Source organism: Ailuropoda melanoleuca, chromosome 1 (assembly GCF_002007445.2).
Source record: "Ailuropoda melanoleuca isolate Jingjing chromosome 1, ASM200744v2, whole genome shotgun sequence".
NCBI lineage: Eukaryota > Metazoa > Chordata > Mammalia > Carnivora > Ursidae > Ailuropoda > Ailuropoda melanoleuca.
Window position 1 is genome coordinate 61,371,606 of NC_048218.1, and position 23,988 is coordinate 61,395,593.

At 38.9% G+C, this 23,988-nt stretch overlaps 1 protein-coding gene across 2 annotated transcripts in view; it reads right to left on the bottom strand.

Moving 5' to 3' along the window:
* Positions 1 to 8,915: 8,915 nt before the first annotated feature.
* The window catches only part of IGSF11 (immunoglobulin superfamily member 11), a 140,466-nt gene continuing 125,393 nt past the window's right edge, over positions 8,916 to 23,988 (bottom strand). The window contains exons 5-7 of one of the 2 annotated variants that reach the window (XM_019795316.2): positions 13,633 to 13,755; positions 12,664 to 12,730; positions 8,916 to 11,212 (exon numbers count right to left, since the gene is read on the bottom strand). In XM_019795316.2, coding sequence (XP_019650875.1) covers positions 10,768 to 11,212; positions 12,664 to 12,730; positions 13,633 to 13,755 — 635 coding nt within the window. In that variant the 3' untranslated portion in view covers positions 8,916 to 10,767. Of the gene's footprint in view, positions 11,213 to 12,663; positions 12,815 to 13,632; positions 13,756 to 23,988 lie in introns of both variants that reach the window. The other variant, XM_019795315.2, reaches the window with a different exon arrangement.

Genomic DNA, 23,988 nt, shown 5'->3' on the forward strand with positions numbered 1-23,988 from the left:
TCCACCACTCTACCCTCCTCTCACAAGACTTCTCTGCCTCCAGCTAAAGGTGGGGAGGGAACTGTACTTTATGCAAAGTGCTAATGCCCAAGGAAACCAGTAAGAAAAATTAAAAGGTTGTGAGACTCCCTAAAGTATAGGAATTAAAAAGACTTAAAAGCCTTGACTGTGTGGAGAAAATTATCCTAATTGTCTAGAAGGTCAGAGATGGAAATCTTCTCCAATCAATTAAAAAAAAAAAAAAACACTTGGACAAAGAATGACTAGAAGGAATTAATAATTCTATGCCATACCAAATTGGAGGCAGTTCCAAGACTTGTAATATTTATTAGCCGTCTTAATGGAGGAGCAATCTGGGGCCCCTGGGTGGCTCAGTCGTAAGGTGTCTGCCTTCGGCCCAAGGCGTGATCCCAGGGTCCTGGGATCAAGCCCCACATCGGGCTCCCTGCTCTGCTGGGAGCCTGCTTCTTCCTCTGCTCTGCCCCTGCTTGTGTTCCCTCTCTCGCTGGCTGTGTCTCTCTCTGTCAAATAAATAAATAAAATCTTTTTTTAAAAAATGGAGGAGCAGTCTATGCCAAGACTCTTGGCTCTATGACTTGCGGGCTTTGACCTTGAGCTAATTACTGAACCTATGTAAGCCTTGGTTTCCTCAGCTATAAAATTAGCATAATACTAACTTGGAAGTGTGTTGTGAAGGTGATGGGATACAAAGTGATTGACATGCTGTCTGACACACAGTAGGTACTCTGTAAATGTTTTAAATCTCAAGTGATTTATATTGATGGTAATCAAAACATAGATATGCCATTTGGGAATAAGTGTGGGAAAGCAGGAAACAAGGGACTACTTGGGCAGACAATTATTATAAAGATATTCTTCTTTCTCTTAAACATTCTCAAAGTGCTATTTGATATGGGCAGCACGCAAATAGCACCTCTGGCCAGAAGAATTGGAATACTGAGTAAGTATAAATGACTTAGTCAACTAAAAATTTAAGTTTCTGAACTACTACTAATGGCTAACATTGAGTGTTTACTATGGCCAGACACTGTGGTACTCACTCTATGTGCCTTAGTTCATTTAGTCCTCAAAGATAGCTACCATTATCTCCATTTTGTAGATGAATTTGAGCCCTTGAGAATTTTGTGACTTGTCCAATATAATGGACAATTGCAGCTCATCCATATATACATACATATACATGGTCATATAATTTAGTCCAAGCCCCACATGCAACACTGCTATAAATCTGATGAATGTGGGGGAAAGGGGACAATGGATGGATGATACAGAAATGTGGCTTCAGCGTAAAATATTTTAGGCTAAATTATCTAATATAGTTATAAAATTAATCAGCTATCATCTGAGTCCACAGTGTTAAATACTTACATACATTGTTTTGTCCAGTAATTTTGTCTCTATCGTTAATGTCTTATGATTCAGTCAGAATTTTGTGCCTTGCCTTTACCTAAAATAGGGAAATAATACCTTATTCACAAGGGAGCTGTGAGGAAAAGCTATAAATAACTACATATGCACAGAATTTACAAGTCATCTTTTCTCTAGATTGCATTTATTTTCTCAACATTTTTCTGTAAACTTATTTTACTAAACTAAGCTAGATCACTTGTCCAAAAGAGGGTTGTTAGAAAACAAAACCACCAAGACCCCAGATCTCTGATTCAAACATTCAGATACTCAGACAGGAGTACCTACTGAGGAAAGCAATTGGCTGAAATGTACTAGCTTGGCCAATTGCTTAATTACTCTTAGCCTCAGTTTCTGCACATGTAAATTATGAGTAATATCTTCCACGCAAGTTTGTGATAAGGTAAAATGAGTGAATGCTAAATGCAGTTTATAAAGTGCCTGATAAGCACAAAACAACAGCAATTATTATTTTTATGTAAAACACTTCTTAGTTACTTACCAAGGGATTCTTCCAAGTCCTTGCATTTGTTATACTATCTCTACCTTTTCCAATGGACCACTTGGGTGAATAATTCTGATGCATCATTGCTTTGGGTATTTTCTGTTATCTGACAGTTACTTTTAATACTTGAGATTAAGAGACCAACTGTCCATTTTCAGTTTCATCAATTTAGCACATCCTTCAAGCACTTTCTCCAAGTGAAGCAATGTGCTGTGTTGTGACCACATCTAAGGTATAGAAGACATCATCCCACGTAAACTTGTACAAACATCCAGTTGTACACTTATAAAATTAATTGCAGTAATTGGTTTACAAGTCTGTATTCCTGTCGTATGAGCTCCTTGAGGATAGCCATTGTGGCTTTCTTCTGTGTTTATCTCCAAACCTAGAACAATTTTAGCACATAGTATGGGATAAAAAATTATTGTGGAATAACTTGATCCAATGGGGGGATCAATCATATACACAAACAGAGGAACATAATACAGACTGTGACAATCCCCTTACACATAGTAAATGCTATCAATTGTGAGAAGCTGCAGCCACTTCTCACTAGTTGGAAAAAGAGGATTTAGGACAGAGTATTAGGGTTAGATTTGTGATACAGAAAGATTTGGGTAGAGATAGGTAGAAGGTATAGAAAAAAGAGAGAAAAAAATAGTCTGAAGGAAGGTGAAAAGGCCTAGAGCAGACTTTTCATGTAGAGAAACAGCATAAGTTGAGAATGAAAAGATAATAGACCATTTGTGGAAGGAACTGAATGAATCAAGTGAAGGAATAAGAATTTTATTTAATACAGAGTTGAGAATCCTTCAAATAGTAGAATACTGTAAGACATAACTAATTATTTTTAAAAATACTGTTCTAGGATTTCTGATTCCAATCAAGATGGGGTGGCCCCATTATAATCCCCAGTATAAGATAGTCTTCCCTCTTACAATTATTTTTTTAAAAACCTGGACATAACACAACAAGCATAGGAACACTCTGAACAGTGGAAAGAAGATGGATTTCTAAGAGACGTTGGTACCCTTCCAGTGGGGGGAGCTGAGCCTGCACTTACACCCAATCTCACCAAGGTGGAAAGAAATGGTGCAAGGCAGAGTAACAGACACTCCACTTTCCCCTTCTCCTGGTCTCAGCAAGCCCAGTGGGGAGGTAAGCCTCCACCCCATCTCCCATCAAGGAGACAGGATAATGGGGTACTCCATCTTCCTTCCTCCTTCCCCTCCACTGGGGTCAGCTGGGCAGCATGGAGGTGAGTTTCTACTCCCATCCTGTAGCAAGTCATGTGAGTAAGGGCCCTCCTTCTTCCCTTCTGGGTCTCAGCAAGGCCCAGCCAAAAGTTGATTTTATACCCCCTACTTGACAGCAAGAACATGGTACAGATAGGTACCAAACATTCACCAAGAAGGTGTAAGCAGAGCCAAGGGGGAGCTATCCTTCTACCCCATCCATCTGCAAAGAGACAGTGTAAATACTCGACTTTAGCTGAGATGCTATCAGTGGTGTCCACCAGAAAACTAAACATATACACACATCTGGCTCATGTGCTACACCTCGACAAGGGTAACACCTGCTAAAACAAATGAACATTAAAAAGAGGTTCCAGAGTCCCATAAAATAATTCCAAAATGTCCAGGAGAAAATTTAATAATCATTCATCATCCCAAGAACCAGGAAAATCACATGAATGAGAAAAGACTATCAACAGATGCCAGTATTAAAATGAATTGGATGTTGAAATTATCTCACAAGATTTTTAAATAATCTATAATAAAAATGCTTCAATAAGCAATTATGAATTCTCTTGAAACTGAAAAACTAGAAAATCTCAGCGAAGAAGAAACAGAAATAAAGCAATAGCACAGCTACAATATGGATGAATCTAAGAAAACATATGCTAAGTGAAATAAGGCAGTCACAAAACACACACACCAACACACACACCCATATTGTATGATACCATTTACATCAAATGTCCAGAGTAGACAAATCTATAGACAGAAAGTAGATTAGTGGTTGCCTGGAGTTGAAGGTGGTGTAGAATAAGGAACGACTGTTGGAGGATACAGGTTTCTTTGGGCTGATGAAAATGTATTAAAATTAGATTATAGTGATGTTTGTGCAGCTCTATAAACATACTGAAAACTACTGAATTATACTTCATATGGGCGAATTTTATGGTATAAAAAAAGTACTTCATTCAATATGATTTAATGTGGAATTTTAATTAATGATTAAATTTTGTCTTAAGAAGAATCAAATGCAAGTTGTCAAACTAAAAAATACAGTACATGAGATAAAAATCTAGCTGATTTCACTAACAGAGTGGAAACAACAAAGGGCAGAAATCAGTAAACCTGAGGACAGACCAATCAGATTTACCCTGAACAACAGAGAGAAAATAGAAGAAATGAAGAGAGCCTCTGGAACCTGCAGGACAATAACAAAAGATCCATCATCAGAATCCCAGAAAGATATGAGAAAGAGAGGGGAGCTGAAAGAGTGTTTTAAGAAGTAATAGCAGAACACTTCCCAAATTTTTCAAGTGCTGAAAGAAAAGAACTGTCAACCATGAATACTACATCCAGTGAGGAATGAAGGGGAAATAAAGACATTCTCAGACAAAAGAAAACTAATAGACTTCACTCCTAGCAGACCTACCTTTATAAATTGGCTAAAGGGAGTTCTTCAAACAGAAAAAAAAATGATCAAAGAAGGAATCCTGGAGCATCAGAAACAAAGAAAGAACAAAGAAGCAGAAATATGGGTGCATATAATGGACTTCCTATCGTAAGCTTTATAAATCCTTTTTGATGATTGAAAAAAATTGTGCACCATATTGTGATCAAAAAAAACATATTTAAAATTTGTGAAAGAAAAGGGATATATATGGAAGTAAGTTTTCACACTTCACTTAAAGTGGTAAAATGTTAATACAAGTAGACTGTGATATGTTCTGTATGTTTAATGTAATACTTAGAATAAACACTAAAAAAACTATATAAAGTGATATACTCAAACACACTATAAATAAATCAAGAAGGAATCCTAAAAAATTATTCAAGTAACTCACAAGAAGTTAATAGAAACAGATCATTTTAAAAGGGGGAAAAAACAGAAAACAAAAAATAAAACAGATTTTAGCCCTAAACATATCAATAATTGCCTTAAATATAAATGGTCCAAATATGCCAATTAAAAGACAGATGTTTGCAGAGTGGATACAAATATATGATCCAAAAATATGCCGTCGACAAAAAACTCACTTCAAATATGATGACATTGTTGTAAAGGATGGAAACAGATATCCCATTCAAATGGTAACTTAGAAATGCAAGGGAGTAAATTAATGCCAGATAAAGTAGACTTCAAAGGAAAGAAAATTCCTAGAGACAAAGAGGGACATTACATAATGATAAAAGGATCAATCCACCAGGAAGGCGTGATGATTCTAAATATATCTGCACCAAAAAGAGAGCCTCAAAATACATAAAGCAAAAATTGATAAACTGAAAGAAGAAATCAATAAATCTAACAATTATACTTGGGGATTTCAACACTTCAGTTTCAGAAACTGATTGCTAGATAGAAAATCAGTAAGGATACAAAACTGACCAAAACAATCATCCAGCACATCACCTAAGTGTATAGAACATTCCACCCAACAACAGCAGAATAAAAATTTTTTAAGAGCCATGGAACATGTACCAACAGAGACTATGTCGTAGGCCATAAAACAAACTTCAACAAATACAAAAGAATTAAAATAATACAGATTTTTCCTAACTTCAATAATATTTTTTCTAACTTCAACCTAAAAATCATTAACAGAAAAATGACCAGAAAATTTCTAATAACTTGGAAATTAACACATTTCTGAATAATCCATGGGTTTAGAGGAATTTTCACAGGAAATATAAAAACACATAGAACTCAATGAAAATGAAAATGCAACAGGTCAAAATATGTGGATGCAGCTATAGAAGTACTGAGGAAGAAGTTACAGCCCTAAATCCTTACATTAAAAAAGAGGAACAGTTTGAAATCATTGCTCCCACCTCAAAAAACTAGAAAAATGAGAGAAAAATAAACCCATAGCAAGCTGAAGGGATGAAATAAAACTGAAAACATAAAAATAGAAAAAAACAAAAAACTGTTTCTTTAAAAAAAAATCAATAAAATTGACAAACTTCAGGCAAGATTGATAAAAATAAGTAAGGCACAGATCACCAACACAAAGAATGAGAGATATCAGTGTAGATCCAGCTCCCATTGAAAGATAATAAGGGACAAATACAAATAACTCTATGTCCATAAATACCAACAAGCCAGAACAGATGGATCAATTCCCCAAACCCAGAAACTATTAAAACTCAATCAAGATGAAATAGAAAACCTGAATAATCCTATAACCATTAAAGAAATTGAATTGGCAATTTAAAAGCTGAAAAATCTCCAGCCACAGGTAATTTTACTAGCAAATTCTAGACCGTTATACACAAAAATCCTCAACAAAATATTAGCAAATCAAATCTGGCAGCATTTTAAAAAATTCTACACCGTGACCAAACGTAATTTATTCCAGGTATGCAAGACTGATTCAGCATTTGAAAATCAGTCTAACACAGCATTATCAACAGACTCAAGCAAAAAAACAAAACAAAAAAGTATGACTGTACCAATTCATGCAGAAAAACATTTGACAAAATCCAACACCCATAAATGATAGATCTTCCCAGCAAACTACTACTAGAGTGAAACTTCCTCATTTGATAAAAAGCACCTACAAAAACTTAAAAGCTAACACCATACTTAATGGTAAAAGAACGAATGCTTTCCCCCTACAACTAGGAATAAGGAAAGTGTATCACACTAACCATTTGTATTTAACATAGCTTTATGAAAAAGAAAAGGCACACATATTGAAGGGAAAGAAATAAAACTGTCCCTATTTGCAGATGATGAGATTCTGTACATAGAAAATCCCAAAGAATCTACAAGAAAACAAAACGCAGAACAAATAACCAAACTCTGAAGAAGTGATTCGGCAAAGTTGCAGAATACAAAATCAACACAAAAAATCCACTCACATTTCTATTTACTAAGAACAAATACATAGAAACCAAAATTTAAAACACAGTAACATTTATAATTGCTTCAAAGAAAATTAAATACTTAGGGATAAATCCAACAAAAACATGTACAGTATCTGTATACTGAGAACTACAAAATGCTCATGAAATAAATCAAAGAAGGTCTAAAAAACCAGAGAAATATACCATATTCATAGATTTGAAGACTCAAATAGTAAAGATGCCAGGTCTTCCCAAATTGGTCATAGGTTTAACACAATTCCTAATAAAACAGCCCAGGGTTTTGTAGACATGTAGCACTTTATTGTAAAATTTATATGGAAAGGCACTGGGACCTGAATAGTTAAAACAATTTCAAAAAAGAAGAAGAAATGGGAGAAACCACTCCACCAGTTAAAGCTTATTAAATAGCTACAGTGGATACCATAGTATTGGAAGAACAGATACCAAGATCAGTGGACCAGCTAAGGAACTCAGAAAGAGACCCACGCAAATATGCCTAAATGATTTTTTCAAAGATGCAAAAACAGTTCACTGGAAGGATAACTTTTTCAACAAATGGTGACGGAGCAAATGAACTCTCAGGCATTTATCTCTGAGAAAAAAAAACTTATGTTCACATAAAAGCTTGAAAAAAATCCTCAGTTTTATTTAAACGGAAACAACTCAAATATCCTTCATAGCCTTCAATAGGTAAATGCTTAAACAAACTGGTGTATCTGTACCATGGACTGCCGTAATTCAGCAATAAAAAGGAATAAAGTATTGATACATACGACAACACTTGGATGGATCTCAAAAAAGATATTCTGAGCAATAAAAACCAATCCTCCAATGTTACATACTGCCTGATTCCATTTAAATACCATTCTCGGGCAAAATTATAAAGATAGAAAACAAATTAGAGATTAGGGACTTGGGGAGGAGGGAAGTGGCTGTGACTGTAAAAGGGTAGAACAAGGGATCCTGCACCATGACTGGAGTGGTAGTCACATCAATCTACACATGATCCACTTGCATGTAACTAAATGCATGCACTGCACACACATGAGTGCATGTACAACTGTTGAAATATGAGTAAGGTTGATGTACTGTATCCATGTCAATTTGCGATACTGTATAACAGTTATGCAAGATGTTTGGAAAAATTTCCATTTGGAAAAATTAGGTGAAGAGTATATGGGAGTCTCTATTATTTCTTATAACAGGATATAAATATATAAATGATCTCAAAATAAAAAGTTAAAACAGGGGCACCTGGGTGGCTCAGTTGGTTAAGCATCAGACTTGATTTCGGCTCAGGTCATGATCTCAGGGTTGTGGGATTGAGCCCTGCATTGGGATTCTCTCTCTCCCTCTCCCACCCCTGCCCCTCCCCACTCATACCACTCATATGCGCATGCACTCTCTCTCTCTCAAAAAAAAAAAAAAAGTTAAAAACAAAGGAATGATCCAGTATATACCAAGAGCTGCAATCATGATCAGAACTTTCTGAACCAGAACGTGGCGACTTTAGCTTAGAAATCATCATTCATCTACTCAATACCTATATTAGGCACTGTGCTAGGTGAGAGAGTGGAAAAAAAGCAGTCATGGACCTTGCATCATGAACTTCACACTGGAAAACAGGAAAATCGTTCAATGTATGAAAAGGTCATTACATCTTCAGTCATACACATGAGAAATGGACTCAAATCTCTAACAAGAACAGCAAGGTAAAGTAATTTCCAGAGTACTATTTGCTCATTAAAATTACTATGCATACTATTTAACAGAATGGAAAAGTCTTGTAACATTAAAAAGAACACCAAATATAAACTCATAAATTCATTAATGTATGAAAACGACAGCTTGTTTTTATATGAATAAACTTTTATTGAATTTTAGATAATTAGAAAGAATAAAGAAATGCAAGATAAATGCTTTCTTAACATCTGATAGTATCTTTTCTGTCATGGTATTTTCACTCTTCTTTATAAAAAGTATAGACATTCATTTATTTAAATTTTTACAAAGTCAAGAACCATCACAGGGAAAAAATAAGTAATGCTAACGTAAATTCAAGCACTTCATCAACATCGAAATGGCTGCCATGGTTAGGTTCAGAGCTGAGCCCTCCCGGAAAACTGTGTACACAGCAGCTGCTGGCTTCCGTTTATGCAAATGGGTCTGAGAATCAGGAAGCCGCTCCCTGTGACAACTACGCGTGCAGGAAAAGGGGGCAAAAGGCATGGTGCTAAGAGGGAGTGAGAGACAACATTGGGAAAGAAACGATGCTCTTATCGAACCACGAGGTCGGCCTCATAAATAATTCAGAGAATGATTCTGGGACGAAATCATTTCTGTGCTGCTTGAAGTGAGATTAAGGCGAGATAGTCCCCAGTACAAGCATGCCCAGATCCACACAGCACAAAACAAGAGTGGGGAGTTTGTAAATTATCTGGTGAACTCCAAGGCCAGCCAAGCCAGGTAATTAATCACAGAAGGAGTCTCTTTACAGTGGTGTCAAATGCATTTGGGCAAAACTGCAACCCTGAGCTGTGACAAACATAGGGCAGACCCTCCCAGAAGCATACCTGAAGGCACCCCTTTTGTCTTAATCTTATCTCTTTTGCAAAAATAATTATTTTGGAAACAACAACAGAACAACTCCTGCCCTCCCTGTAACAACCTACTAACCTCGACTTGTCAAACAAGGAGTTATCTCCCTCAGTGCAAAAGGCATCAGGTGCTGCCCTCATTAAGGGTAACCCGGTGTGACAGCAAGGGAGCCCTGGCCAGCCCTGCTCTGAGGCTGCCAGGAAGGCTCCAGTCCCTCCCACCTGCCTTCCTGCACCCTGTGCAGCCCACACAACCCAGCTCTCTCTCGCGATGGGCCTCCCACAGGGCTCCACAAACACACATTGGATGCGCTATTAGTAATAGTCTTTTCTTTCCTAGCCCTATGCCTTTTCATGTATTTTTTTTAAAAACCAAGTTTTCTTTTAAAAAAGTATTTTTCCAGGAAATAATGAATGGTAATTGCCATGGACCCAGAACAGACCCTAGAAAAACACAGACAGGCAAGAATCTGTCAAGATAGCAATATTCCAAATGTGAAATTCATGGTTTAGGAAGACATAAATAAATAAATAGAAAGGGGCTTCTCAGAGAAGTTTCTTTTGTTTTCCCCCATTTCTTACCGAATTTTGTGTAAAAAAAGTTTTGATTCTATAATACAAGAGCCAGCCCCGTTGGGACCAGTATGAACCATTCATGCCATTAAGCCCTCTAGATAAAGAGGGAACTGTGATGATCCCAGGGTTGCTTATTATTTTTTCTAAAGACAACTATGTTTTTAAATAATTCATTATTTAAACTTCATCTGGCACTTCAGTCTCTTGAAAAATTATTAAATTAGGCATGAATTAAAGAACAGACCCATCTGGACTGCAGTTTGGGTTTTAAGTGCTATTCTGCTCTTACATTTTTTCCTTGGCTTGGCACATCTTTGAGATCCAGTTTTTGGAATAGAAGGCTGGGACATCTGTGGTGGGGAAATGAGTCTTCAAGATGAAGAATTCCAGTTCATTTCACAAATTTCACTGGCCACATAACAGCATTGCCTTTTCCTTCATGCATTTTACTAGTATCCTTACAAGGAAACTGTGTCTTTCCCAGCACTTGCTCACCGCACCCTCCCCCTGCATGAGGCACTCCACTGATTCTTTTCCGAATACTCTATCCGCTCAGGTACTATACCAGGGACCCGGCCCGACTCTGGGCTGGCACCATCACAGGGACAGCACCAATTCTCTCTAGTGTTGCTTGGCTGACAGTGTACGAGTGTGTGTGTTGAGGCCGAGGCTTCCTGCTGACTGAGCCATTGCTCCTGGACACGACCTGCGGGGATGACCCTCTGTTGGCTGTCACTACTAGAGTCTTATGCGGAGCTGGGACCAGGTGGGTCCCGTTAGCATAGATGGACGGGATGTTGGCATTGCCTGAGTGGAGAGAGAAAGACTGGCGCAGGTCACTGAAGTGGTTGAACAACTCCGTGTTCCTGGGAACTTTCGGATTGTTGCTCCAGTATTGACTGTTGTAGGTATTGGAAGAGGTCAGTGTGTTGTTCTCTGAGGAGGATATCTCGGTGTGAAATGCTTTGGCAGAAGAAGAACATTTAGGTGGAAGATCATCCTCTCTGAAAAGGGATAAAAATAAAGTTGTCGTCAGGATTTACTTGAACGGCACCCTACCCTCCTGCCCAGGACTCTTTCCTCTTCTGCTAAGGCCAGTATGTCTGTGAGATACACACCCTCAGAACAGGCCATTGTATCACGAAAGCAAACACACCAGCCCTGGTGGCCTCAGCTCTGACACTCATTCCCTTTGAGACAATGCTTAAGAAAAATGCTCCCTCAGCTTCTCAATAGCCAAGGGCAGAAAAAGTAATGTCAAATCTCTCAGACTATACTTTCCAAAATAACTGAAAAAAATGTGTGTGTGTGTGTATATATGTGTGTGTGTGTGTTTGTGTAACATTTTTTTTGCCTAAGTAGGAAAATAGACCTTGAAGAAAGCCACTGAGCTTGTGTAAAGAATTATAAGAGGCTAGGATAAGTCACTAATTTAACATAAGATGTTAACTAATTCATTCAACATTTATTGGGTAACAGGCATTCTACTAGATGTTTCATGTTAAAAAAAACAAAAAAACAAAAAAGCCCACAGCTCCTATACCCCAAAAGCGTATGGTCAAACGAGAGTGCCAGTCAATGCAAGAACATCTCCAAGTCTGAAAGGTCGGACAGGGACTAGAGTCAACTTCTGTGAGGAGGTGATGCCTGGACTAGCCTCGGATCAGATCAAGGAATTTACCAAAGAGATAAATGAAAAGGAAAGGAGTTTGGTGCTGGAAGAGGGTGGAGGCGTAGGCAAAGACCCTGAGGCATGAGAGGCTAAGGAACAGAATGGAACACCAGTGACCATGGAAGTGGTGAGAGAGGACCAGGGAAGCAGAGGGAGGTCTGATCCTGAAGGGCTGTGTGGATCACGCTAAGTAGACTGGAGTCATTAAAGCATTTTCAACAAGGATATAATGTGGTGCAATGTGAGACATAGCTTGAACTCCCCTATTCCCACAATATGCCAAGAGTCGCTTTTCTTTAAAGATGACTTTCACATTGTTTTCTGAAGATGTTCATATCCTTGACTGAACTGTCTCTCACATCAAGCCAGACTGCTTTGGCCTAGCTGTGTACAACATGGGTACAGGTATGCTCTTGGGGTGTTCCTTCTGGCTTCTATCATAAATGCCAATGTCAAACACATTTCCTAAACTAACTTCTCTACTCTGGCAGCCACCTTCACCCCACCTATTTTGGAACTATGGAAGGTGAAGGAATTCTTCATGTGTGTCCTCCTCTGGGCACATATTGAACACATATTGGACCCTCTTCCCCTTTCATGATCCAGTAAATAAAGCTGAACAGTATCATGAGGAAAAGCAATATCTTATACAAGAAAATATGACTTGGCCACTTTAACTGTCTTGGCCATCACAGCCATTGGCTTAGCAAAGAAATCTTAGCTGCCAAAATAAATAGAAATACAGACACTGGCCACGTAGGACAAATTGTCTGACACACAAACCTTATTTCATTAGGAATTTCTTCTTCCTCCTCCTCTTTATTTTTGCTTCTCCAGTAAAAGAATGCCCCTAAAATTAGTGCAATGCAAAAAATGATAATAACTGCACCAGTGCCAATGGCTCCAGCTATTAGTCCAATGCTCCTGGGCTGGGCTGCAAAATATATTTAAGGTAGATTTAAAGAACAAAAAAAAGAGAGAGAGAGAAAGAGAAATAGCATACACTCATGCAACTTCATAAATATGTAAGTTTACCACAGAATCTTCTTAAAATGCACAAAATTGCCTAAAGTGTTGCATCCCTCTAAAATTAAACTTCGGTTAACTATCTGTGTCCTCAGTGGCTGGGACTAACACACAGTAGGCTCTCAGACACTTGCTGAATGAATGACCATTACGGGACTCACCATGTTAGTAGAGGAACACTCAGAGAAGAACAGGCCAAAGCATCTCACCTGTCTGATCTGCCCAGAGGAAGCCTAGCAGTCAGTGGGACCATGACCACCTCAGCCCAACCACATCACTACTTTTTGTAAGTGGAGTTCAAATAACCCAGGATTCTCAAATAAAGAGAAAATTTCTGCACTGCTTTTTTATGACCTGACCACCTAACAATTAAGCAGATACAAAGGGATTCGGAGAAAATTAAAGAAGGTCTTGCCATAGCCATGACATCATTACAAGTTTTTATAATGTCTATAGTGCTATGCAATCACTTGAAGACAAGCGACTGACTTGATTCTAATGATCCTGAGGAAAAAGACATTCTGTCATAAAGAAGAGATCATATTGCTGAGGCTGAAAAGTATACTAATAAATTATAGAACATTTCAATAATTGATAAAACTAAGAGAATTTCTATTTAATCTTCAAACAACCTAAAAACAATGAAGAGAAACTCTTCATTCCTTGGCTTAACAAAGATCTTGGTGTTCCAGACCCAGAGTCCACGTCAGAATTTTAGATACTTACGCGAAATAACCTGGAGATCCAACAGACAGGTGCTGGTTCCGATGGCATTTGAAGCCACGCACTGGTACAGGCCTGAAGACAGAGCACTGATGTTCCGGATGGTGACAGTCCCCTGGATCTGGTCTGTCACAAAAATCATAATCAAGTGAGCAGTGAGGGGAAAAAAATAAGAAAACCAAAGAAATCAGCAGGAAACTATAAAATAAGCATTGAAGAGCCATCCATAGCCTTTGCCAAAGAGATTTTTTTGGTTCATGAAAAGATTAAAATCCCATCACATTAAAGACCTGGAGACATGGAGGACTGTCCTGAATAAGTGCAATCTTACAACTTAATCTGCCGATTCGTCTGAGGTCCTAAATGTGAGTAGCCCTTCCCTGAGGAAACAGTGGCTAAGGCCTGCCCTAGAGAATTTATGATCGGTAACACCAAATTTCAATTCTGAGGAGATGTGATAACATAAAGATGGAAGCTAAACTCATTACAGTAATGTTCACTCCATCCTTGATGGAGAAAACATACACTCTGTGTTCAAGGGTGTCGATTGTTCCTTCCAACAACTATTGTAACTAAATCCAGATCCTCCACGAACAGACACCAAGATGAACCAAAGGTTTAGTGGGAAAAATTCTAGTACAGGAAATGGGTAGAGGAAGCTTGGGAGTGTGGGAGAGCCTCCGACTGCAATGTAGGTCTGGATGCTGTGAAGGGGAGAGGCAAGGAAGGAGGGCCAGGCAGGGAGCATCTCCGATTGCAGCATCACGTTAGGGAAGTCTCCGTCAGGCTGCTGGGGAGGCCCTGAGCTAAATTCACCTGGTAAAGGAGTCCCACACCTTGCAGGAATAGGACTGCATTCGCAGACCCTCTGTGCCCAGTCACTAGTTGGGAGCAGCCCCGGTGAAACCTGGTCTGGGTGGAAAGCAATCCTAGATTCTGGAGGACGCAGCTGGGGCTGTCAGTTGTGTTCCCCACAGTAGAAGCAGTGCATTTTCAAGATCACCACATTGATATTACCCAGAAATGTTTCAGCTGATCATATTTTACTAATTCATCAACATTAGCAATGATTATTTATTCCTTATAAATAAAATGCAAATTACAGTAATAATTAAAAAAACTAAGAATAATAGTTGCTATTACTATGTGCCAAGCATTGGTTAAGCTTTTACAGTATTATCTTAATCTTTACAATGATGCTATGAGGTATTATTATTCATCCCACTGAACAGGAAAGGAGACTGTGGCTTTGAGTAATAAGATTACACAGCTAGTCACACAAAACAGGAATCAGACAGCGGGCTGTCTTACATCCAAGTTCTAGGCTTCCCTGCCTCCCTTAGGCAAAACATAATGCAACCAGTCATCTCAACCACTCAAAATAACTGCAAATTTAGAAGCAGAAAGTGTCCTGATGGCACATTTCTGGCACCAAGTCCATGTGTTCCCAGGGCAACACCTGGAGCTCCCCCTACCCTGGGCTATTTTTACATGAGACTAACATTATCTTGTTTCTGCTGGCAATCTTCATTTCTATCTAGAGCAAAGGCAGAAGAAGAGAAGATAGGTCAGCAAAAGCAGACCTAACCATAGAACTGCATGCATTGATTGGTTAAGTCATTTAAGAAATAAACATGTATTGAGCACCTTTCTGGAATATACTTAAATAAAAAAGCCAAGGAAAGGACATCTTTTTCTTGCCTTTGTTTTTGTTTTTTAATGAGAACGTTTATTTTTTTCTTTTTAAAAATTTTATTTATTTATTCATGAAAGGCATAGAGAGAGAGAGGCATAGAGGCAGAGGGAGAAGCAGGCTTCTCACAGAGCAGGGAGCCGGACACAGGACTTGATCCCAGGATCCCAGGATTACCACCTGAGCTGAAGGCAGATGCTTAACCGACTGAACCACCCAGGAGCCCCTAATAGGAACATTTAAAGGGTCAAATCCACATTAGATGGGTATCTTACTCATTCAGAACATGACACTTGAAGAATTTGGACATTTGAATTGTAGTGGACACACCAAGTCAATATATTTGGTGGTTACTTTGTTTGCACTTGTGTATTATTTCCTTTTCCTTAACAAACAACTCTGAGGGCTACCAATGTGTGAGAGCCTTTCAGTGAATTCCCTCAAGAGCTGGGCCAGCCAGGGAGGATACTGTTTTCTCCTCCTGCGTTTTCAATTTGCTCTCCCAAGCCTTCATGAAGTGCCCCTCCTATGTGCTCTTCAGCACCATGTAATCTCTAGTGCTGGCACTTAGCCCCATTTGGTGTCATTTCCTCCCTACTTGTCTCATTAAAAGAAGGAGGGGGCAGTGCCTGGGTGGCTCAGTCAGTTGAGCTTTTGACTCTTGATTTCGGCTCAGGTCATGATCTCAGGGTGGTGAGATCAAGCCCCGCATCAGCGTCTGTGATCAGTGGGGAGTCTGCTTGAGATTCTCTCTCTCCCCCTCCCTCTGCCTCTCCCCTGCTCTCTCTCTCTCTCTCAAAAAAGGGGAGGGGGGCTAGGTTTGTATTGTTCATCACTGCATCATCACCCTTAGAATATACCTGGCACATAGGGTGATGTGTGGAATTGTTGAATCACTATATTGTACACCTGAAATTAATAAAATACTGTATGTTAACTATACTGGAATTCAAATAAAAAACTAAAAAAAAAAATCCTAGGTTTTATATTCCCTACTTTTCAAAGATGAAAAGCTCAGAGAGGCTACACAATTTGTTCAAGATTACACAGTACAGAAGCAGCAGCAATCTATAAAATCAGGTCTCTCCATGTCCAAAGCTTAGGGGCACCATACATACGCTTCATTTTCTAGTAGGGCATTTTAAACCACAATACTCTATAGGGTGCATCTGCAGGATGTCTCCTACCCATGAATGTTACACCGCTGCTAGTATAAAACTAAGCCATCTGCCCAACTCCATCTTCAATACATTACAGATGTCACCACTTGAGAAAACCATAATCTCTGGGTAACAAGCCCCACAACCCCGAACACCATGGTGCTGTTTCCCAAGCCCTGAAATTCCAGGAATTTGATCAGCTCACACCAAACCAGTAATGCTGTTGACATTTTCACAGAGTTAATTTGGGAAACTTCTAACAGCTGAATGAAGCGGCATTCTGGCATGCAGAAAGAGGTAAACTTTAAAGATTCTTGCTTTAAAAGGTTATTTTTAAAAGGTGAAGTCACTGTTCTTTGTTTTATCTCTATCAACACAGCACACACAGATCAATAGATCAAAGTCTTCCTCACTGAGGCTGCCATAGCACTCTAGAGCTCACTCCGAGCGTAACCAGGGGCGGAGGCCCATGGGTAGGAGAGTATTAGCCAGAAGCGGGACAGGGCTGTGTGTGTAGTCAAGGCAAGAGCAGACTGGGGCCCCTCCTTAGCGAGCACCGGCCTGCTTCCACCCATAAGCACAGGGCCCTTTCTCAAGTGAAAAAGACTAATTCTTCAACTCAATCTGTCACTTCACTTGGCCTGCTCTGGGGCAGTAGTAATTGGTTGAAGTTAGAAAACAAATGTTCTTATGACCTTCTTTCTTTTAAGGACAGGTGAAGTTCAACTGTGCGGAACCACAGTTGGAGAGCACACATGACATCACAGACCACTGTGAGTTCCCAGCCACCCTGGATCCCACACAAACTATGCAGCTGGCCTAGGATGCCCTTCAGAATTATAGGGGAATAAATGTAAGTGTCCATTTCCATGCCCATCCTTTTTCCTTAGGCCCAGAACCATATTTCTGAGTGCCTTGGAGATGGTGCACAGACTAAGAGCATGTGCTCGATGCTTAGACAGCCTAGGCTGGAATCTGCCCAACCACCTAGCAGCTGATTTCCTAATGTATGACACAGAGCTACCAACCTAACCTCCATGTTATGGGTTGCTGTGAGGATGAATTGTGGTAATGCATGCAACAGGCATGGTCTAGTGCCTGGTAAAGCTTCCATGTAGGAATTCCACCCCGGCATCACTTGGAAAACATATTTTTCTCAATCATACGAAAAATCAGTCAAGAAATTGAGAAAATGTTGGAGATATTAATACTCAGGATCTGAGGCTGAGAGACAGGAATTCCTAAATCATGAATTATTCTATACTTTTATCTGATTTATGTACTTTGGAATAATGAGTGGCCATAATAATATAGTCATTTCCTATATAAAAGTTTCAGAAGTATCCTGCAAGAAAAAAATAATGAATACATGTTTTATTGTTATTTGAACCAATTATTATTACAAAATTATGTATTTCAATACTATGTAAAAAGTGATCTCAACCTGGATACATTTGATAATTAAAACATAGTAAAAAGGGGGAAAATATCACAAAATAAATGCCAAATTAAAATCTATTTAAAAATTCAAAGATAATATCACAAATACTTAATATTTAAACTGTCATTCTACAAGAAAATTTTAAAACACAATGTAGCATTAAGTGTACTATCCAATAATCTTGATCTTTTTTCATGCCAAATTTTCCAGACATAGAAAATTTTATTTCATTTTTGTGTTGATATTTGCTGAATTAAGATGTAGATGAAGAAAGGACAGGGGAAGAATCTGTCCCCATTAAGTGAGTATCCAAAGTATCTTTGGGGCACACACTAGGATATGTGCTTCCTATTAGCTCTTCTTTTAATTTATTAAATGATGAAAATATTTTGTCTGTTTGCTCTGCTTTGGCTTTGCCACTGAAACAGATACTGCTATTGCCAATTCAGACTTTGAATTCATTTCTGATTTCATATCAGTGTATTTCCAAACCAACATTCCCATCTTCTCTTTGCATTTCTGCTATGGAAGTATTTACAAAGAACTGAAGTCTACAGCAAATATTCAAACACTGAAAACAAAGACAAATATTACTGGGAAATATCTGAATAATGTAATATTTGGAACCCCCAGTATTAACAACATCACATAGAATCACACATCAAAATTACCAAACAACATCACATAGAATCACACATCAAAATTACCAAACAACATCACATAGAATCACACATCAAAATTACCAAACTAAGGACTTCTTTTGCTTTTAAAACTCGTTATTTCCCAGAATACTGCTCACACAGTATGTGTATAAAATATACTATGTGTATAAACTTATTAATATTTATTTGCTGGAGTGACTCACCATTAGCAACAGATTGGGGCACAACTACACACTTACAACATGGCAACAGCTACAAGCAAGACCGATTAGATCGTGACTACTTCTCTCCTACTCACTTCTGTCCAGGTTCCCAGAAATGTTGACTCCGAGTGTTCTTGCTTTTAATTTGACATCAGTGGATTCTTTTAAATCAGTATGTCTCCATGTTGTCTCTTAAGCTTTAATTCTCAAAGAAGAATGGTGCTTAGTCCTCAAGAAATGTTACCTGTTATTATTTCGGCCCCCGGAGGACCACTAACTCACTCACTGCCTTCCTTAAGCACATCTCTAAGTAGTCCTTCTCTGAGTTAACACAGTTGTTATTCATTCAGTGGGCCTAAGACAGAAATCTGAGTTAACTCTGACTCTTCTCTGAGCCCCATGTCTTTTTGACTTTTGTCTTCAGTCTCTCCTGAATTCCAACCCCCACACCTCCCCATCCCTTCACCATTCCTATCACAAGGGCCTTAGTTCCAGTCCTTTTCCTTTCATCATGGAGCTATTATCAAAGTCTCCCATCTATTACCAGGCTATCAATCTCACAACCTGACTGCTGCAGCTGTTTCTAAAATGCAGATCTGGATATCTTTTCTTACTGCAGAAATGCCTGGGAATACCCACAGTCTCAAAGACAATTTCCAAACTCCCTGAATGCTACACAATGCCTTTCACAATCTGGACCTGAACTTTCCGACCTCCTCCCTCACCAAACCTTCATGAATCTTTATGTCAGCTTCATAGATTTTCACTGAAAAGCATCAAACTTTTATATTTGCAAGATTTTGCATGCATGACTCTTTCTACTATCAATATCTCCTTTTACCTGGTAAAACTTGTACTTATCTTTTAAGATCCTTTTCTGTTCAGGAAACTCTTTCCCTATAAAGTTCTTCCTAGACTCTTCGGGGGAGAATAAAGGTTAACAGTAAACATTTTTATAGCATCTGATTTCAGTAATACTAAAATTACCTCTCTATCTCTGTCTCCCCATTAGACAGTGAGCTCTAGAATAAAGATACGACTCTATGTTCCTATTTCTCTACTTTCCCAAACACCCTACCCTGAAGTAGTTACACAGAATAAGGGTTGTGTCTGTGTGTGTACATACACACAGACATACATATGGTCAAAGAATGGACAACTGTATAAACAAATCAATATAGTTGTGACAATTGCTGGTATTTAATTTTTAAAGAAGGAGGACTGAACATTGCACAGGACTTGCTTCTTTATGTCAGAGGGCAAAAACAAAGAGGAAAAATTTGCCTTCGGTCAGAATAACATCTTGATAAGGAGGAAATATATACCTATTTATTCAGCATCTGAAGTGGGTGAGAATTTTTTACTCCCCATGAAAGAATTATGGAAACACTCACTGGGAAAAGAATCAGCAGTGGTAATCCAAAGAGAATCAAGATTCCTGAGGCTTCAAATGTGGCAAAAGAATGGAAGTGCTTTCTATGTAGACCCTGGACAAACTTGGTATCCTCTCTGGGCCTCAGGCTTCACCCTGGTAACATGACGGTGTTAGACTACAGTGATGTTTGAGACACTCTTCTGCTCCATCTAAGTTCTGCATACTAAGTTCTACAGAGTTCTCAAGCAAGTAGGAAGTGAGAGAGTTAATCACCTCTCTTCACTGCATTAAATTATGAAAGGATGAGGGCAACAGAGGATTCCTTAGGAACAATGAAGGATAAAGGCATGATTTAAAAAAACTGAAATAATCAGTAGACAGTATGGAGAAAGGGTAAAAGAAAAAGCTTGGTAGATAAAAAAGATAAAATATTAGAAATTAATCGACCTGTCCATTATCACAATTAATATAAATGGATCCAATCAATTAAAGAACAAAGGCTCTCAGACTGTAGACTGGAAACCAAATTAAATCCAAACACATGCTGCTTACAAACAACACACCTAAACTTGAAACACAGAAACCTGAAAGTATATGAACCATAAAACAGAAACATGGCAGCAAGAATTAACCAAAGAAACCTACTGTAGGAATTTTAATAACAATTAAAATAAGGCAAAAATGCATATTAAGCATAGAAAATCAGGGAGATATAACACCTTGTGAACAGGTAATGACACATACTAAGGGTGTGTTAAAAAAAATCGGCATAACTGCAAGGACAAATTGACAAATATACAATCCTATGTGGTTTTTAAACACACCTCTCTCATAAAATAATAACTGAAACAGATAAAATATTGGTAAAGATACAGAATATTTGAACAATACAATTAACAAGTTTCCCATTATATATACAGCCATACCTTGTTTTATTGTACTTCACAGATAACTGAATTTTTTACAAACAGATGGTTTGTGGCAACCTTGGGTTGAACAAGTCTATCGGTACCATTCTCCAAGAGCACCTGCTCATTTTCTGTCTCTGTGTCACCTTGTGGTAATTCTCACAATATTTCAAACTTTTTCATTATTATTACATTGGTTATGGTGATCTTTGATGCTACTTTTGTAATTGGGGGTGCCACAAAATGCACCCATATAAGACAGCAAACTTAATGGACAAATGTTGTATGTGCGCTGACTGCTCCAGCAACTGGCAATTCTCCCATCTCTCTCCCCCACCCTGGGTCTCCCTCTTCCCTGAGACAGGCTAATTAATAACCCTACAACGACTTCTAAGTGTTCAAGTAAAAGGAAGAGTCACATGTCTCTACTTTAAATCAAAAGCTAGAGATGATTAAGCTTAGTGAGGAAGGCATGTTGAAAGCCGAGACAGATCAAAAGTTAGGCCTCTTGTACCAAACAGTTGGCCAAGTTGTGAATGCAAAGGGAAAACTCTTGTGGGGAAATTAGAAGTGCTACTCCAGTGAACACGAGTGAAAAGAAAATGAAACAGCTTTATTGTTGATACTGAGAAAGTTTCAGTGTTCTGCACAGAAGATCAAACCAGCAACAACATTCCATTAAGCCAAAGCCTAATCTGGAGCAGGGCTCTAACTCTTCAATTTAGGAAGGCTAAGACAGGTGAGGAAGCTGCAGAAGAAAAGCTGGAAGACAGCAGAGGTGGGTTCATGAGGTTTAAGGGAAGAAGCAGTCTCTGTAACACGAAGATGCAAGGAGAAGCAGCAGGTGCTGATGGAGACATGCAGCAAGTTCTCCAGAAGATCTAGCTCACATAATCCATGACAGTGGCTACACTAAACAACAGATTTTCAGTGTGGACAACACAGCCTTCTGTTGGAAGACGATGGCATTTAGGACTTTCACAGCCAGAGAAGAGAAGTCAATGCCTGGCTTGAAAACCTCAAAGGACAGGCTGCCTCTTTGGTTAGGGGCTAATGCAGCTGGTGACTTTAAGTTGAAACCAATGCTCATTTACCATTCTGAAAATCCTAGGGCCCTTAGGAATTATGCTAGATCTACCATGTCTGTGCTCTATAATGGGAACCACAAAGCCTAGATGACTTCACATCTGTTTACAACATGGTTTACTGAATATTTTAAGCCTACTGTTGAGACCTACTGCTCAGGAGAAAAAAAAAACAAAACACAAGATTCCTTTCAAAATATCACTGTTCATTGACAATGTATCTGGTCATCCAAGAGCTCTGATGGACATGGACAACATGGCTGATGTTGTTTCTGTGTCTGATACAACATCCATTCCGCCACCCATGGATTAAGGAGCAATTTAGACTTTCAAGTCTAAATGTATTTAAGAAATACATTTCATAAGGCTACTGCTGCCATAGGTAGTGATTCCTCTGATGGATCTGAGTCCAGAAAGGACTCACCATTCTAGATGCCATTAAAAACATTCATGATTCAGAGGAAGAGGTCAAATAGCTTAACAGGAGTTTAAAAGAAGTTGAGTCCAACACTCATGGGTGACTTTGAGGGTTCAAGACCCCAGTGGAGTAAGTAAGTGCAGATGTTGTGAGGGAAATAGCAAGAGAAGTAGAATTAGAAGTGGAGCCTGAAGATGCGACTGGATTGCAGCAATCTCATGACAGAACTCTTAAAGGATGAGCAGCTACTTCTTATGGACGAGCAAAGAGAGTGATTTCTTGAGACAGAATCTACTCGTGGTGAAGATGCTATGAAGAGTGTTGAAACAATGACAAAGGACTCATAATATGACATAAACTTACACGATAAAACAGTGGCAGGGTTTGAGAGGACTGACTCCAATTTTGAAGGAAGCTCTACTGTGGGTAAAACACTATCAAAGAGCATCACACGCTACAGAGACACCATTCATGAAAGGAAGAGTGGATCAATGTGGCTAACTTCATTGTTGTCTTATTGTGAGAAACTGCCACAACCACACTAACCCTCAACAACCACCACCCTCATCAGTCAGCAGCCATCTTGGAAGGAGCCAAGACCTTCCACCAGTAAAATGACTGTAACTCACTGAAAGCTCAGATGATGGTCAGTATATTTAAGAAATAAAGTACTTTTAAATTAAGGTACGTACACTGTTTTTTTAGACATAATGCTACTGCACACCTGACAGACTACAGTGTAGTGCAAACATAACTTTTACATACACTGGGAAACCAAAGAATTCACTTGACCCGCTTTACCGTGATATTCGCCTTATTATGGTGGTCTGCAACTACACCCACAATATCTGTGAGGTGTGCCTGTACCTCTCCATCCTAGCACCTGTTACTGGACAGCATAGCTCTTACTTTCCTCTGTCTCACTTGCTCCACTCCAAACACACTGGTCTCTCTGCTGTTCATCCAAAACACCAGGCACACTCTGGCCTCAGGGCCTTCAGATGGTTATTCTCTCTGCCTGAAATACTCTCCAGCCCCCATAATCAGAAAGCTCATTCTTTCATCATTTTTACATTATTTTTAGAGTATCGGCATCTTGGTGAGATTTACCCTAAGCACTTTATTCAACATTGCAGCAACTCACGCCCCAACGAATCCATTTTACCTTCCTCCATGTTTTCCCCATAGAAGGCGTCACGTTTTCCCCATAGAAGGCGTCACATGGTAATAAACTGCAATTTACTGATGCATTATATTCAATCTCCACCCACTAGAAAGTAAGTTCTATCAAGGAAAGAAGCATTTCTGTTCTGTTCTCACTGTATCTCCAGCAGCTAGAACAGTGTCTGGAACCTAGTAGGTACCTAACATATATTGGTTGATGAACAAATGAAAAACAGAAATTAGTATCAGT